At 41.5% G+C, this 15472-nt stretch overlaps 5 protein-coding genes across 10 annotated transcripts; 2 read left to right on the forward strand and 3 right to left on the reverse strand.

Annotated features, from left to right (window-relative positions):
- Window positions 1–134: 134 nt before the first annotated feature.
- LOC122611537 (diacylglycerol O-acyltransferase 2) lies at window positions 135–3465 on the reverse strand. Its single transcript, XM_043784698.1, has 6 exons — window positions 2887–3465; window positions 2507–2604; window positions 2313–2435; window positions 1916–2257; window positions 1660–1859; window positions 135–1590 (listed from the first exon to the last, which is right to left on the reverse strand). Exons 1-6 carry the CDS (start codon window positions 3013–3015, stop codon window positions 1433–1435), a joined length of 1050 nt encoding a protein of 349 aa, XP_043640633.1. The 5' UTR covers window positions 3016–3465; the 3' UTR covers window positions 135–1432.
- Window positions 3466–4035: 570 nt separating this feature from the next.
- Window positions 4036–5891, reverse strand: LOC122625996 (diacylglycerol O-acyltransferase 2). 2 transcript variants are annotated; one of them, XM_043806091.1, is made up of 6 exons: window positions 5664–5891; window positions 5507–5604; window positions 5317–5448; window positions 4909–5250; window positions 4654–4853; window positions 4036–4595 (listed from the first exon to the last, which is right to left on the reverse strand). In XM_043806091.1, the coding sequence occupies exons 1-6, from the start codon at window positions 5790–5792 to the stop codon at window positions 4438–4440; spliced, it is 1059 nt and encodes a 352-aa protein (XP_043662026.1). In that variant the 5' UTR covers window positions 5793–5891; the 3' UTR covers window positions 4036–4437. The 2 variants fall into 2 exon arrangements, with proteins under 2 accessions (XP_043662026.1, XP_043662027.1); XM_043806092.1 differs by lacking the exons at window positions 5507–5604; window positions 5664–5891 and having other exon boundaries at window positions 4909–5245; window positions 5317–5381.
- Window positions 5892–6474: 583 nt separating this feature from the next.
- Window positions 6475–8704, reverse strand: LOC122625517 (diacylglycerol O-acyltransferase 2). Its single transcript, XM_043805612.1, has 7 exons — window positions 8568–8704; window positions 7835–8023; window positions 7681–7778; window positions 7494–7625; window positions 7058–7399; window positions 6799–6998; window positions 6475–6732 (listed from the first exon to the last, which is right to left on the reverse strand). The coding sequence occupies exons 2-7, from the start codon at window positions 7961–7963 to the stop codon at window positions 6575–6577; spliced, it is 1059 nt and encodes a 352-aa protein (XP_043661547.1). The 5' UTR covers window positions 7964–8023; window positions 8568–8704; the 3' UTR covers window positions 6475–6574.
- A 551-nt stretch (window positions 8705–9255) lies between these two features.
- On the forward strand, window positions 9256–13580 carry LOC122626656 (tyrosine-protein kinase receptor torso). Of its 5 annotated transcripts, none has more exons than XM_043806997.1 (15): window positions 9256–9426; window positions 9555–9755; window positions 9898–10128; window positions 10401–10638; window positions 10697–10779; window positions 10836–11004; window positions 11061–11366; window positions 11428–11763; window positions 11832–12003; window positions 12055–12553; window positions 12621–12715; window positions 12769–12891; window positions 12953–13090; window positions 13165–13320; window positions 13375–13580. In XM_043806997.1, the coding sequence occupies exons 2-15, from the start codon at window positions 9606–9608 to the stop codon at window positions 13427–13429; spliced, it is 2751 nt and encodes a 916-aa protein (XP_043662932.1). In that variant the 5' UTR covers window positions 9256–9426; window positions 9555–9605; the 3' UTR covers window positions 13430–13580. The 5 variants fall into 5 exon arrangements, with proteins under 5 accessions (XP_043662932.1, XP_043662928.1, XP_043662931.1 ...); XM_043806993.1 differs by having other exon boundaries at window positions 9259–9492; window positions 13147–13320; window positions 13375–13577; XM_043806996.1 differs by having other exon boundaries at window positions 9259–9426; window positions 11061–11351; window positions 13147–13320; window positions 13375–13576.
- A 124-nt stretch (window positions 13581–13704) lies between these two features.
- On the forward strand, window positions 13705–15268 carry LOC122626658. Its single transcript, XM_043806999.1, has one exon. It carries the CDS (start codon window positions 13718–13720, stop codon window positions 14924–14926), a length of 1209 nt encoding a protein of 402 aa, XP_043662934.1. The 5' UTR covers window positions 13705–13717; the 3' UTR covers window positions 14927–15268.
- Window positions 15269–15472: the final 204 nt, after the last annotated feature.

A 15472-nucleotide genomic window follows, 5' to 3' on the forward strand; every position in this document is an offset into this window, starting at 1 on the left:
AATACTGTATACTGAATGTTAAATGTTAAACTTTGATATGATATGTTTACGCGTGGAGATTTCCAACTCGAGACACGTCCCTTTATCTTCCATGCACCGTTTGCGCTCAAAGAAAAAAAGCCCCAGAATCAAAGCCAATAGCACGCCACTGCTATACGTACATATATATTTGTAATAATGAAGTATATAGGTATTGTAATTAGTCGATTCAATTATGGCACTCGCTGGCAGTAATCAAAAACCAGAGCCACACTCAAACCACTGCGCACCAACAGTTGAAGAGCAAAAGACAGCCACAGCCAACACCAGCAGTTGATTTAGCAACTACGCAATTACATGCAAAGTAAAATGCACTCAGGGATTGATTTAAAACTAAAAACCAAACCGAAAACAAAATGAATACCCAAAACCAAAAATTAAGAACGGAATGAAATTTAGATAAACGACAAATGCGCTTTCCTCGAACCACAATCGGCAGCCTGGCTAGTACCTAAAATGAGAAATCAAGTAGAGTTATAGCGAAACACCAAAGTGAGATAGTTTTTGGACATGCTCTTATAGGCACCTACATATGTACTATATGTCGTAGGCAATTCGTCCGACAATTATGCCAATTACATATTTTGTATTGCCTCACCAGCAGAATTTAGGAAAATTAACCAGAGTTTTATGGGTAAGTTAAGTTCCCAGCTCTAACAATAATCAGAATTACGGGAATTACGCGAAATAGTGTACTCAATCGTTATGCTTGCATGAGAACCACCTTACAGGAGTACAACAATCGGGACTCACCCAGATATGGTGGCCAATCCTATAGCTTACTCAACTGTTATTGAAAATTCAAAAACTAAATATTACTAAACAGAGTTCCACATCGAGAATCCAAGTTATGCCAAGTGTTCCTTTCTAAAGAGTATATATTTAGACGAATACTTTTCGTAATATTTCAGTATTTGTAGGTAAATCGTAAAGCCAGCCACAAGTAACTAGTAATCTTATTGAATCTTAATATTTCCCCAACTTTTCCTTCTAATATTGCTATTGCTTTAGCGTTAAAATTCGAAAACTAAACAAAACCGAAAGAAAACTAAAATATCGATGAAAACTGATTTGTTGCTAAATTAATAAAATTGTACCTTCGAAAGGAATTTTGCGATCGATTCTTTCTAGCGTAGCACCAATTCCTTATAGTTGTTAAATCGTAAACGAGATTAAGAATGATCGTCGTGGCACGAAATGCGAAATTATGTTAAGCTTTTCCAAAATTCGAGAATCCAGCTCCTTGTTCTTTTTGTGTATATAAGTACATACAAGGTAACAAATTTAATTGGTAACTAATAAAAGAAAACAACAAACAAACAAAACAAAACATTCTCCTTCTTTAAAATAGTCTACAACTTTGTTCCGTTGAAAAATCACAGTCTGAGTTATTTTACTGTATTATCAGTTTGGTCTGCTTTGAGTTTGGGGTGTACTTCTCTTTGTATTCATCGAACATCTTCTCCAGCGCTCTCATCACCTGCCCATGAATCTTGTCCACATATTCGGGATCGGGAGTTTCACATTTTGCCACATCGATGGGGGACCCAACTGATGGTATGGTGCGGATGGTATTGGGGTTATAAATTATAAGTAAAAGGACGATTGTTTGGCACTCACCAACTTGGACAATACGTCGGCGATGGGGCAGGATGCCATAGTTGTAGTTGAAGATACCACGACCTTTGGGAAGAAGCGGTGAAATGCCTGTGAGTTTCTTGACCACATTCTGGAAGCGACGGAGCAAGGAATCCGGAGGATTAGACACCTGATCAAATATGTCCACCTCGCCAAAGGACAGCGAGGGCACAATCGACGATCTACAAGCAAAGTAATGTACCAAAAAATCCTAACAATTTATAAGCTTCTCACTAACCCAGTTCGAGTGGCCATTTTAACGAAACCCTTCCTATTCTTGAGGGTCAAAATGTACTGTCCCGGATGCGAATCCATGGCTTCCTTGGCACCACCAACAAGTACGGCCACCGCATTGGATGTGAAACCATCCCGGTTGTCCTTGTGCTTCGGATCATTTGACTTGCTAAGTAAATAGGCCAGAGACTCCTTGGAAACCGATACCATACCCCACCAGCGCAATATGTCCCGCAGAAAAGGCGTTTTAAAGTGATGATCAAGGGTGGCGATCTTGGGTCGAACTTGGGGAAATTGGGATAGCCAGTTCCCGATGTCCAGGCTCATGTTAATACAAGTCCCAGTTCTAGGGGTGCAATTAACATACGATAAGATATAGTGAGCTGTTGTTGTGTAATTACCCAAGTATTCCGTGTGGAAAGCTTGCTATGATATAGTTTTTGTTGGGAGGCAGCTCAGCGGTTTTCACAAGTTCGACGGGGAAATAGTCTCGATATCTCCGAATACGGCGATAGAATAACCAGCTGGGGAATGTGAAAAATTAGTGGGGCTATAATCTCTTCAGCGGTCGGGATACTCCACATTTAGCACTTACCCATTACCTTCCATAATGCCGTAGTTTCTTTTATAATCCAAATAAATTTTTACAAAATAAATAAGAAGTAGACTACGCACGAACATTTCGCCGTAATACTTGAGAATATAAAAGTAAAAGTACAGTTGTTATTATTTCAGAATAAGTAGCTAATTTAAATGGTATATATAATATATTGAAATGGTGGTCATGAAATTCGTATCCTTTACGTAAGCTTATTCTGAGAGTAATTGACTAAAAGAGTTTTAGGAACTCTATTATAACTATTTTAACCTATTCCCTAACTCGAGCTATTCCCTCTAATTTCAACACACTTAGAGTTGCTTCTATAAGTTGAGCTTATTGAATTTACTAATCAGCCATTTGCACAGAAGGATTACCAGCAGGATAGCAACTGCGAGGCAGGATGAGATGGGCAGCGTGAAGAAAGTATAGGTAAAGAACGCCGTAACCAGGGTCTGCAGCCGCCGGTTCATCGGAACTCGGAGAGGAACCCATTCGATTTTCATGTTCAATTCAACCGATCTTCAACACAAGAAGCGACTATTTCGACGAGTTTCCAGCGACTGAGCGTTCGGGTGTCAGCACACACAATTGGTGTAACATGGGGTACTTATCCTTATCAACGACGATCCGCCTCTTTGGAGCGATCCGTAAGAGTCGTTAACAGTTTGAGAACCACACTTAAGTGATAAGCCATTGATAATTGCCTAAATCCAGACACTAGACTATACACACTAGGTGGGCATAATATAAGATTAGGTCACTATTCAGATACTCTGCTAACTAGCCAGATATTCTTAGATTTATTTGCCCAAATTACAGTCAAATCAGTCTGATAACGGATCTTAAGTGGCTGTAAATATTCATTCGATCTTAACTGATTGCTTTTAATCGACGGGAGCTAAATCATATCTTTGTATTCGACTACTACACTAATGTATATATGGGTATGCCGGCAAAAGTCACTCCTATCACGATCCATTATTAACCTTTACTCGATAGGTCTCACGTTTTAGCAGTGCTTCGCAACAGTCAAAACACTCATTCCATTGTGCGTGCCCCATTGTTGCCGTCATCGATAAGGAATCCACCCGATTTTGTCGTAGTTTACTAGAGATCTGTGTCGCCCTTATCAGCCGAGTGCTTCATTCACATTAGTGCTGATTCACGCAGACATAGTTACATCAAACTTAAACGATTTCTTCATTTGCAAATCTATATTAAAAAGATTAAAATCTGTAATCAATTTGCAAAGAGATTAAATTAAATTAATTTAAATTAAATTAAAGATCTCGTTTTTATTTCTATACACTGCATTGCTTTCTTGAAAAGGGGCTTACATTCAAAAACTTGGAATATTTGTATTAAAAACAAGATAGAACGCTATAGTCGTGTTCCCCGACTATCTGATACCCGTTACTCAGCTGGTAAGAGTGCGAAGAGAAATTACGGCATTGACCGTTTTTGGCGGTTTGGCGTGGCAAAAAGTTTTTCTGTAGATCAATAGAAATTTACAATACTAATAAGAAAATGAATAAATGTCAAAACATTTTTCAAAAGTGTGGGCGTGGCAGTTTTGGGCGGTTTGTGGGCGTTTGAGTGGGCGTGGCAACATGCATCGACAAACTTGCGCTGCGTCTATGTCTATGGAGTCGGTATGCTTATTATCAACTTTCTAGCTTTTATAGTTCCTGAGATCTCGACGGGCATACGGACGGACAGACAGACGGACAGACAGACGGACGGACAGACGGACATGGCTATTGATCCTGATCAAGAATACACATACTTTATATGGTCGGAAACGCTTCCTTCTGCCTGTTACATACTTTTCAACGAATCTAGTATACCCTTTTACTCTACGAGTAACGGGTATAATTATTTAAAGCAGTCGATGGAATAGTACTACTGTCTAGTAATCTCTAAAATTAGTGTACAACTAGAGTAGCACTCTTCGAATTCTCCAAATATTTGTCTTTGTACTGATCGAATAACTTCTCCAGGGCCTCAATGACCTGTCCATGCACTTTGTCCACATACTGCGAGTCTGGTTGGTCGCTCATTACGACATCGATTGGAGCACCAACTGGGAATTTCAATATTATTACCGCTTATCTATTAAAGATATTCCAAATATTACTTACCAACTTGGACAATGCGTCGTCGGAATGGCAGGAAGCCAAAGGTGTAGTTGAAGAATCCTCGACCCACAGGAATCAGCGGAGAAACGCCGGTCAGTTTTTTTACAAAGTCCTGAAACTTGCGGAGCAAGGAGCTGGGAGGATTGGCTACCTGATCGAAAATGTCTACCTCTCCGAAGGAAAATGAAGGAACAATCGATGAACTGAAATCAGGATATGTAAATAGGAATTCTAATTATGCTCAAACGCATTACTTACCCCGTTCGAATGGCCATTCTCACGAAGCCCTTCCTATTCTTCAGGGTTAAAATGTACTGCCCAGGATGAGAGTCCATGGCTTCCTGGGCTCCTCCAACCAGTATGGCCACTGCATTGGATGTAAAACCATCGCGATTATCCTTGTGTTTAGGATCATTTGATTTGCTGAGCATACGGATCAGAGCCTCCTTGGACACTGACACCAGACCCCAGCAGCGGAGGACCTCACGCATGAAAGGAACATGGAAATGCTGATCAAGAGTGCCCAGCTTGGGTCGCACTTGTGGGAAAAGTTCCAGCCACTTGGAGATTTCCAAGCCCATGTTTATGCCAATGCCTGTGCTACAATACAAATCAGTGTCTATTTATATTTGAACGATTAGATTGGCTATCTGTCAAAGCACTTACCCTAGAATTCCGTGGGGAAAGCTGGCCAAGATGTAGTTCTTAGTAGCTGGCAGTTCGGCTGTTTTCACCAGCTTCACGGGAAAGTAATCGCGATAGTGTCGATGTAAGGGGTTGGTGCGGGTTATCATCCAGCTGAGCGAGGTACACAGCGATATAATCTTACAGAGACTTTCATATATATTCTATTTACCCATTACCATCCACCACAGATTGGGTTTTCTTGTGATGTACAAAGACATATGCCAAGTAAGTTACCATCAAGCTGCGCACCAAAAGACCTCCATATATCTAAAAGGAAACTTATGTTATGTAATACTCATGCATATTACTAAATGATTTTATTTTACCAGTGATCCAGCTACTAAAAGAAAGGAAACAGATAATAATATCAGAAGCATGGAGGTGAAAAAGGCCGTGACCAGTATCTGTATTCGACGTTCCAGAGGAACTCGAAGCGGTGCCCACTCGATTTTCATGTCTGCTGTGTCCCAAAAAGGTCAACAAATTCCACCAGCTGCTCTTTCGGCGGTTCTCCCACGACTGAATGATATGAAACCAGTGACGGTCAGATTGCCCTGTATTAGACTTATACTTATCCTTATCGGTTTTCGACTTCATGCAGGGAGCCCGCATTACCTGCTAATCCTTCTAATCGCAAACCAACTAGCCAGTAGTTCTTTGTGTGGGGCTGATGGAAATTCGCGATTGGAGTGATGAAGATTATAAGGTCGGCATGTAATCGCCGCCTGGGTGCAAAGGTATGCGCCGATTCCTAGAGATTGCCCGCTTTCAAGAGCAGTATGATTCAAATAGCACTTTATGCTCTGGGCTGTATTTCTTCAGTTAGTTAAGTGATAAGATGGGTTATTTTTAAACTACATTAAACGAAAATCGATTATCGAATTATTAACATTAGTATGATGAAATAATGGCCTTTTGAACTGAAGGCTGTAAAACTGGATTAGCAGGCATTTTTAGAATTTAATCATAAGGCTGTTATTTGTACATTTGCGCTGTAAAGACTTTGCTGAAAATTCTGCGGTCAGTGTGTTTTAAATTGAACGACAAGGTGTACTGATCGTTGATTAACACTACTTATTGTTATCGATAAGTGCTTCAAAATTTCGATCCCTACCGGTCGATTTAAAAAGCTTTTTATGCGAATATAATAAAAACCTTCATAAAATAAGTAATTGTATTATATTAAATGCTTATAAAGCACTAATTTGATCACATTGTTTAGACAATAACTTTTCAACTAGTGAATAATCAGCTTGTCCTGTTTGGAGTTCGGTATGTACTGATCCTTATACTTGGCAAACATCTTCTCGAGGTCATCAATGACCTGTTTGTGTATTTTATCCACATAGGATGCGTCTGGTTGATCGTTCTGAACCACATCGATGGGGGCGCCAACTGAAATATTTAAACATTTATGTTAGTCTCGGAAGTATGAGACATTTGAATAAGCTGGGGACTCACCAACTTGGACAATGCGTCGGCGGTTGGGTAGAAAACCAAAGGAGTAGTTAAAGATGCCCCGCCCAACGGGAATAAGCGGAGATATCCCAGTAATCCTCTTTACAAAATCTTGAAAACGACGAACTGGAGAGTTCGGTGGATTAGCCACCTGATCCAGAATGTCCACCTCCCCAAACGAAAACGTGGGCACAATTGAAGACCTAAAGTGATGACAGAAAACTATTAAATCTTACTTTTAGTTATATCCGAAAATACCTACCCTGTCCTAATGGCCATTTTTACGAACCCCTTGCGGTTCTTCAGGGTCAATATATATTTGCCAGGGTGCGAGTCCAGTGCCTCCTGGGCACCACCCACCAGAATAGCCACCGCATTGGAGGTGAACCCATCCCGATTGTCATTGTGCTTGGGATCGTTTGATTTGGTTAACAGGTATACTAAGGCTTCCTTGGAAACCGATACCAGGCCCCAAGATCTCAGGAGACCACGCACAATGGGCGTCAGGAAGTTTTGATCCAAAGTGGCAACCTTGGGCCTTACCTGCGGGAACAGTTTTAACCACTTGGAGATGTCAAGACCCATGTTGATGGAAATGCCGGTTCTATCAGGGTTTCAATATGTGCATAAGTAGGTATACAAATGTTTCGTCACCTAAGCAACCAGTGATAAGATTGACTATCAGTCAAAGAGCTTACCCCAAAATTCCGTGCGGAAAGCTGGCCAAAATGTAGTTCTTATTTGGAGGTAGTTCTGCGGTTTTGACCAGCTGCACGGGAAAGTAGTCCCGATAGTGCCGGAACAGCCAATTGTTGCGGTTAATCTTCCAGCTATAATGGGTTATTTCAGCTTTTAATGTTCTTGTAGAGTCTTATTGACGCCTACCCATTGCCATCCATAATGGAGTGGGTTCTCCTGTGATTCGCATAGACGTAGACCAAGTAGATGACCATTAAGGAACGCCACAAAAGACTACCATAAAACTGAAAGAGAATACTTTACTTCGAAACATATTGGTACACTATTAAATAATATTTACCAGCACGGCAGCAACAAAAAAATAAGATCCAAAGGAGAGTATCATAAAGGAGAGAATTAGGAAGGCCATGGCAAACGTCTGGCGGCGCCGTTCCATGGGAACCCCAATGGGAGCCCACTCAATTTTCATGGTATCAATGCTCTCGAACTCCGAACAGTCGAACTACTTGATAGCACAGTCCTCCAGCGACTGAAAAATGTCGAATGTTTAGTTGCCATTTCTTATCCTTATCATTATCCGCCGATGGCGCGAGTTCGTGGCTATCGGTAACCGTTGTTAAAAAATACCTCCGACTTAATGGCTATTCGCTTGGGGTGTTTAACAATTCGAGCAATCAAGATAATAACTTGCTCTATATGGACGTCTGGCTAGAACAGCGATATGATCTTATATGATATGATCTTATCATTGCCAACAACAGCGGGCTTTTACATTTGCCCAATACTTGCAAACTATTATGTGTATGTTTTGAAATCTTAATTGCAACTGGTTTGTATGCCTTCAGAAAGAGTACAAAACTGTTTGCACGATAACCTCCTCACTTTAATTCAATGGCAATTAAACTAGCTGGGAGTTGCTCGTATTGCTTTCGATCAGATCCACAATTTACCTATGTATTATCACAGGCAAATTATTCAATACTTTTAAAGCTTTAATAAGCAAGACGCTCTAATAGAAATGTAGTATTATTATTTGTTTTAAAGGGGAGAGGGCCTTTCAAATGTTTACATACGTAATGGATCGTTATCGCGTTTTAAGAGCAGAACCGACGACGCGAGCGTGCAATATTTAACTAAACAGGCGAGTGACACTGAAAAGTCAGAGAGCAATGCTCGAAATTCCCATGTGAGTGTTTCGGGTACTCGAATGCGATGCAACAATTGAGTCACCAACGTAATCGAGCGTTCTCTACACGAATAACCTGAATCAAAAGCAGCTGAGGTCAAGTGCATTTACAAGTCTCTATAAGGAAATATATGAAATAGCAGCTCTGTTCTAATTGAAATATAATCAGAGATAGCGTGCTTATGCAAAAGCTACAAAGTGAGTAAAATTTGCATAGTGTTTTTTTTTTGCCCAAGTTCGAATATTGCCGCCCAATATCGAGGTTTTTAGGGATGGAACGACTAGCACTGCATTCTGGGTTATCGGGTTATTGCAGTGTACGCTCTTTTGGCGCAACAGATTATTAAAGATTGAAATACATTGTTAGTGATACCTCTAATGAAAAGTTTAAGGAGGAATCTGAATTCAATGATCTACTTTTACCATTCGCCCAACGGAATGCCAAGCAATGGCCAATCCGCCTTGGCGCTACAATGACGGAGTAGCGATCAAAATTTTGCATTTCAAATGACCCCTAGTCCAATACCATCCAACACGATCCAGTACAATACGATGCAGTGAAGCGGTGAAAATCAAATCAAAACAAAATAGCGCAAAATATATTCAGCGAGTCCGCGGTTTCTCATCATTTCTTCTTCGTCGCTTTCCACCATCGCATTTTGGGCCTCCGTTTCTCAGTTCCTCAGTTCAGCAAGATAATCCGAGAAGGACGGTACTAATCTCGAAAACTAGGATCTAGAAACTAAGTATTTGAAATTTCTGTGTATTATAAAGTGTTAAATGCTTAGGGGACACCGAATGCTCGTATCAAAGTGCGCGGCAAAAGTGAAATAAACTTTAAGTCGGAAATAAAGAAATACACATTTCATTCCAGCACACACACAACGAAATCTAAAGAAGGTTCTTTGGAAGCAGAACAAGGAAAATGCTGATTTTCTATGCGAAGTACGCATTTTTCTTCTGGTTTTTCGTGGGAAGCAATCAAGGTGAAATGTTGCTAATGGACAAAATCTCGCACGATCTCCTCCTCAACATCACCGCCTGCACCCAGAATTTCCTGGAAAGTGGAAAGAAGGTAAGTTTATTATCTGCAATACAGTAAAATACGGCTGTGATTGAAGCACAACTTCAAAAAGCCTACACTGATGGAAAAGAACGTCCCACTTGGAAAGTTCAAACACTCCATATCGAATAATGCTTGTTTCTTCCTATGGCAGGATTTCCAAAGCTGCTTCAAGGACTGCAGGATTAATGGCACATTTCCCGGGGCTTTACGCAAGGTGCAGGATAACTACCAGTTGAACATGCTGTGCCACACGGAGTCCGAAATCGTTTTCCAAATAGATTGGGTGCAGCACAGCAGGGGAAACGAGCCGGCTCCAAATGCCACTTACATAATCAGGTTGGATGCTGTCAAGGACGAAAACAAAGAAACTACGCTATACCTGGTCAGATATTAGATGTAAACTACTTATAGTTTTTGTTTAAATATATTTACCATTTTTTTATTTATTTATTTAACAAAATTAAATCTAGTATACAATACTAAACCTAATAAATTTAATGAGTACTAGCTACGGGGGCCTTCGACTCGAATTTACCATTTTATTTGAGGCATTTCCAAGGAAGGAAGTTCAACTATGTATTTATCAAGACCTAATAATACGTTTTATAGGTCGATTTACTTACTGGAACGCTTCTCTATTCTCTTCGTTTTTAGTCTGATGATAACTTTCTCATCCTTCCGGGCTTGGAGTCCAACTCCAGCCACAATATCACCGTCCTGGCGATGCACGGAGATGGAAGCTACTCCCTGATAGCGAAGGACCAGACCTTCGCCACCCTCATCCGAGGCTATCAGCCCAGCAAAATGGGAGCGGTGAATCTGTTGCGGTTTGTGCCTCAGGTTGAAGACCTGCATCACATTGCTGCCGAAATTGAGTGGAAGCCATCTGCAGGTGAGTAACTCCATCAGTTGGGGAAATCAACGAACTATCCACTACATTCATATTCCAGAAAGCAACTGCTATTTCGACATGGTGTCGTATTCAACTAACAGTGTGAACATGGACGAGCCACAGGAGGTGCAGTTCCGGGATGTAAGTATGCCCTGACGTTCCCGCAGAGGTAGACAAACCATAATCTTTTCTTGCAGCGCAAAAAGCTGTACAGGCACACGGTGGACAACTTGGAGTTTGACAAACAATATCATGTAGGCGTTAGAACGGTGAACATAATGAATCGACTGGAGAGCGATCTGCAATGGCTGCCAATTGTAGCTCCAAGCTGCTTGGATTGGTATCCTTATAACTACACACTCTGCCGTAGGTTTCTCGACAGTCATTAATACAAATAATTATATTGTTTCACCCTTTAATAGCTCCCCATAAGCCCGAGAATCTTACTGTGACACAGAAGCATTATCTGCCAAATACGTTGGCTCTTAACATCACCTGGTCGCGACCCAGTTACCTGCCGGATAGCTATACACTGCACATATTTGATCTGTTTAAAGGAGGTATGGAGCTTAACTATACACTTAACAAAAACAGGAGCCACTTTTATGTACCCAAGATCACGATACTGGGTTCCCATTTCGAAGTACATTTGGTGGCCCAGTCGGCAGGCGGAAAAAACGTATCCGGTTTGACCTTAGACAAGGTTCCTCGAGGTGTGTTGCTGAGCGGTATGTACGCTGATAAAACTGAAATATTTAGACATCCATTTCCCTTCTTTCTTTTGAACAGAGGGCAACATGGTCAAGCTGGTACTCTTCATAATAGTGCCAATTTGCTGCATTTTGATGCTGTGCTCCCTGACTTTTTGCAGACGAAATCGAATGGAGGCTCAGGCGCTGCAAATGGAGCCTAAGGACGCCAAGGCCAGTGAATTTCATATCTCCCTGATGGAAAGCAGTGGATTGCTAGTCACCCTCTCGGCCAACGAAAGCATGGAAGTAATGGACGAGCTGGAGGTAGAGCCACACTCGGTGCTCCTCCAGGATGTCCTCGGCGAGGGAGCCTTTGGCTTGGTGCGACGTGGAGTTTACAAGAAACGCCAAGTGGCCGTCAAGTTGCTGAAAGGTAGTACCTTTTAGTATCGAAGCCCTTGAATGAATCGTTGAATGGTTTGTTTATTTCTGTTCTCACAGATGAACCAAATGAAGAGGACGTATATGCGTTCAAGTGCGAAATTCAGATGCTCAAGGCCGTGGGCAAGCACCCAAATATTGTGGGTATCGTGGGATACTCCACTCGGTTTAGCAACCAGATGATGCTGCTAATTGAATACTGCAGCCTTGGAAGCCTGCAGAACTTTTTACGGTAACCTGTTCTTATACATATTCGACAAATAATTATCCTAAAATTTAATAGTGAGGAGTGGAAGTTTAGGCAGGAGCAAAATGCAATAGGACTTATGAACAACCTTCAGCGGAACGTGGACAACCGACGGTTTCAACGACCCCCTCGAAATTCCATCCATGATCGCATAGAGGATATCAACAACTCGATGCTGTCCACTGTGGAAGAGGAGAGTGAATCGGATCGGACACATTCAAGTCGATGTGAGACCTACACCCTCACTCGAATCACCAATGCAGCCGACAACAAGGGCTATGGCATGGAGTATATTGAAAACATTGGTGGCAGTCTCATTCCGAAAGCAGCAGAAGCTCCAATGGACCAGTCAAAACAGAAGCTAAGGCCGGAGCTTAAGGAAGACCAGAAGCAGGATTTAAAATTGGATAGCAAGAAAAGAATCTTTGAGAACAAGGAATACTTTGATTGCCTAGATTCTTCGGATACAAAACCCAGAGTACCACTAAAATACGCAGATTTGCTAGACATCGCCCAACAGGTGGCGGTGGGAATGGTAGATTACTCCTGCTTGATTCTTAAATGTAATGTAAATGTGTAACATGTGTCATTTGCCATTTTAGGAATTTCTAGCACAGAACAAAGTAGTGCATCGAGATCTGGCTGCCCGCAATGTTCTAATCTCCGTAGATCGCAGCATCAAGATAGCAGATTTTGGGTGGGTATCTCCGGAAGTTTCGTGATTCTTGATGTTATTTTGTATTTCAAAAGGCTGAGTCGAGATGTGTATCATGAGAACGTGTATCGAAAGTCCGGAGGAAGTGGCAAACTGCCCATCAAGTGGCTAGCGCTGGAGTCCCTCACTCATCAGGTGTACACTAGCCAGAGCGATGTGTAAGGATATTTTTGTGTTAAAGCCGAAGCGTTTTTTTTAGATGATATGCTACCCTCTTAGGTGGTCATTTGGTGTACTGCTCTATGAGATTACTACTCTCGGTGGAATGCCGTACCCATCGGTGTCACCCAGTGATCTCTTGCAGTTACTACGACAAGGTCATCGGATGCAGCGACCGGATGGATGTACGCAGGAAATGTGGGTAGCAGTGCTTAAAGTAGTACAGAATTGTTGAAAATATGTGCCTAACTCAGGTTTTCTCTGATGGAAAGTTGCTGGAGCTCCATGCCATCACACAGACCAACATTTTCCAGTCTTAGGCGCAGACTTGGTGTCATGATCTTGGCTACTAACGATGTTCCAGAAAGGTTGAAACAGCTGCAAGCAGAAACTGAGTCAAAATTAAAGTCATGTGACGTTATAAACAGGTCAGTAATCCTTAAACAACATTTACATTTACATTTTCACGTCTTACACTTTAGTAAAAGGGGACAATTTCTCTGCGAGGAAGAGCTGTACCTAGAACCTTTGAATTAATCTTTATTGTAAAGCAATACTGGAACTTTAAGAGGATACTGGAAGAGTGCAAAGCATTATAAATTCGAGTTCCAATTCAGACAATGCTAGGCGGCAGATAACTTGACATAGCAATAAACATTAAAGATAGCCATTTCAAAAGGTTTGTGCCTTCTTGCTGCCTAAGTTTTGAAAGAATGTCGTTTATTTGAACCTTAATCAGCATAATTTTCGAAAATTCCAAATTGAAAGTCTGTCCAAGCTAGCTTATTTACACTGCTTCAATTCTACTTCTGACCACCTCGATCGATGTGCATCCACTGTTGTCGCCTCCGCCGGACACCATGTCCACCGATTCCCTACAGCTGTCCACACTGCCCGGTGCGCACCATATCTAGCTGTTGCCCATTGGGCAGTCAGCACTTCACCGAGAATCCTTTTATTGGAGGTCAGGATCGGGGGCCAACCCCTGATCCCTGTGACACCTTGCCACCCCGCTGGCTGGAGGTCAATCGACAGGTCATTTACGCCTTGGCGAATAAATTATATCGATCTCCAGAGGCTGCTCATTATATTTTGCTTCGCCTACTTTATGCCAACTATAGAAAAGTGATGATGATATCTCGAAAACGAAGGAGATACAGGGTACCATTAAGTGGCTTTCCAGATCAGGATTTGTTCTCCGCTAGCGCACTTTTCGATAGCAATGGTTACCTCTCCGATCCCATGGCTCCCGAAACTCTTGGAAAGCTTCTCCACATGATGCAGGACTATATTCTTAGGTTGAGAGCGCTAAATCACAAGTACAAGTGGTGCGGAAACGGCGAGGACTTTGGGGATGTATTGCTCTTATTGGGAGAGCAAGACGAACTGGTAAGATTGTTTAGAGATCTCTTTGGAGACAGCGATGTTGTGTCCATTCCAAAGCTCCTAGGCGCCCTCAGCGAACTGGAAATTAATAATTTATTTGGAAAGTGGAAGAAAAAAACCGTGCCCTTGATGGTCAGAAGTATATCCGATCTCTACTCTGAAGTGACGGAACCAAAAAGTCCAATTCTGATATCATTTGCGAACATAGCCAACAAAGCAGTTTCCCCGGCATCATTTGGGGATACACATTACAGAAATTATGGGCCGAGTTATCTAAAAAACATCTCAAATTTCAGTACAAAGTTCTTGCCTATGATAGGTAAAAATTCACACCCTATAGGAAGTAAAAGTGAAAAATGTATTTTAACATCAAAGACAAATTTAATCTCAAGCAGCATACAATGCCTTCAAAAAACCAACATCAAGCAACCAGCAAACAGTACTGGGATTTTAAATACCCCTTCCAAGAACGTACAAAAAGATATCATCCACGTCAAAGCCACTTCCACCAAAACAAAACAATCTATTTATGAACCCTTCGATGCCCAGAAGAACTCCTGGATCCCCCGCCACACAGACTCACATCGATTGATAACGAATGGCCGGGTTGCCGAAAGACGGGTCCACTACTATAAAAAATCAGGATGAGTCTGTTCAATTTGCTGAGAAGGTTATCGGCCAACAGCGACAAATCGCCCATTTACGGAAGCCTACCAAAGCCATAAACAATACCAAGCATTATTATCTGGTCACCGGTACACAACAAATCATTAGGCAATTTAAGGCAGTCAACCAATTAATAGGGCAGCTGAACCAAAAGTTTTCATTGGAGGAGTTGTCCGATCCATTGGTTGAGCTAGAAAAACAGTTGAACTTCTCAAATTAGCAAATAACTTTTATGAACCTCATCATTGCAGGAAGGCTTTAAATGAACAATTACCTACAACTGTGATTAACCTTAAGCAAAATAAAGAATAGAAAAAAGCGCAACCGCTAGTTTAATCTTAAATTTATTTACACAACCTTTAAGTAAACCTTTAATTTCCGTGAGCTTCATCTATGCAAAATCACTTAAGCGTTACAACTGCAAGCTCGAAGGCCCGAAGGTCATGAGCTCTATTAGTCAGCGATAGGACAAAGCCAACTATTCAGAAAATGAGAAACGTTAATGGGATACGAAAATAACCGAACACA

This window comes from Drosophila teissieri, chromosome 2L, assembly GCF_016746235.2.
Source record: "Drosophila teissieri strain GT53w chromosome 2L, Prin_Dtei_1.1, whole genome shotgun sequence".
NCBI classification, from domain to species: domain Eukaryota; kingdom Metazoa; phylum Arthropoda; class Insecta; order Diptera; family Drosophilidae; genus Drosophila; species Drosophila teissieri.

What these genes read in the sequence shown, in the direction of transcription:
- LOC122611537 (XM_043784698.1), bottom strand. Translation starts at nt 3,015, where the DNA reads ATGAAAATCGAATGGGTTCCTCTCCGAGTTCCGATGAACCGGCGGCTG. An exon ending in GGCATTATGGAAGGTAATGG is followed by an intron (nt 2,436 to 2,506) that starts GTAAGTGCTAAA and finishes CACATTCCCCAG; the next exon opens with CTGGTTATTCTATCGCCGTA. An exon ending in TTTCCACACGGAATACTTGG is followed by an intron (nt 2,258 to 2,312) that starts GTAATTACACAA and finishes TTGCACCCCTAG; the next exon opens with AACTGGGACTTGTATTAACA.
- LOC122625996 (XM_043806091.1), bottom strand. Translation starts at nt 5,792, where the DNA reads ATGAAAATCGAGTGGGCACCGCTTCGAGTTCCTCTGGAACGTCGAATA. An exon ending in TTTTAGTAGCTGGATCACTG is followed by an intron (nt 5,605 to 5,663) that starts GTAAAATAAAAT and finishes GTTTCCTTTTAG; the next exon opens with ATATATGGAGGTCTTTTGGT. An exon ending in TTTCCCCACGGAATTCTAGG is followed by an intron (nt 5,251 to 5,316) that starts GTAAGTGCTTTG and finishes TTTGTATTGTAG; the next exon opens with CACAGGCATTGGCATAAACA.
- LOC122625517 (XM_043805612.1), bottom strand. Translation starts at nt 7,963, where the DNA reads ATGAAAATTGAGTGGGCTCCCATTGGGGTTCCCATGGAACGGCGCCGC. An exon ending in TTTCCGCACGGAATTTTGGG is followed by an intron (nt 7,400 to 7,493) that starts GTAAGCTCTTTG and finishes AAACCCTGATAG; the next exon opens with AACCGGCATTTCCATCAACA. An exon ending in CCGACGCATTGTCCAAGTTG is followed by an intron (nt 6,733 to 6,798) that starts GTGAGTCCCCAG and finishes TAAATATTTCAG; the next exon opens with TTGGCGCCCCCATCGATGTG.
- LOC122626656 (XM_043806993.1), top strand. Translation starts at nt 9,606, where the DNA reads ATGCTGATTTTCTATGCGAAGTACGCATTTTTCTTCTGGTTTTTCGTG. An exon ending in GGCCGTCAAGTTGCTGAAAG is followed by an intron (nt 11,764 to 11,831) that starts GTAGTACCTTTT and finishes CTGTTCTCACAG; the next exon opens with ATGAACCAAATGAAGAGGAC. An exon ending in GATGGATGTACGCAGGAAAT is followed by an intron (nt 13,091 to 13,146) that starts GTGGGTAGCAGT and finishes TGCCTAACTCAG; the next exon opens with GTTTTCTCTGATGGAAAGTT.
- LOC122626658 (XM_043806999.1), top strand. Translation starts at nt 13,718, where the DNA reads ATGTGCATCCACTGTTGTCGCCTCCGCCGGACACCATGTCCACCGATT.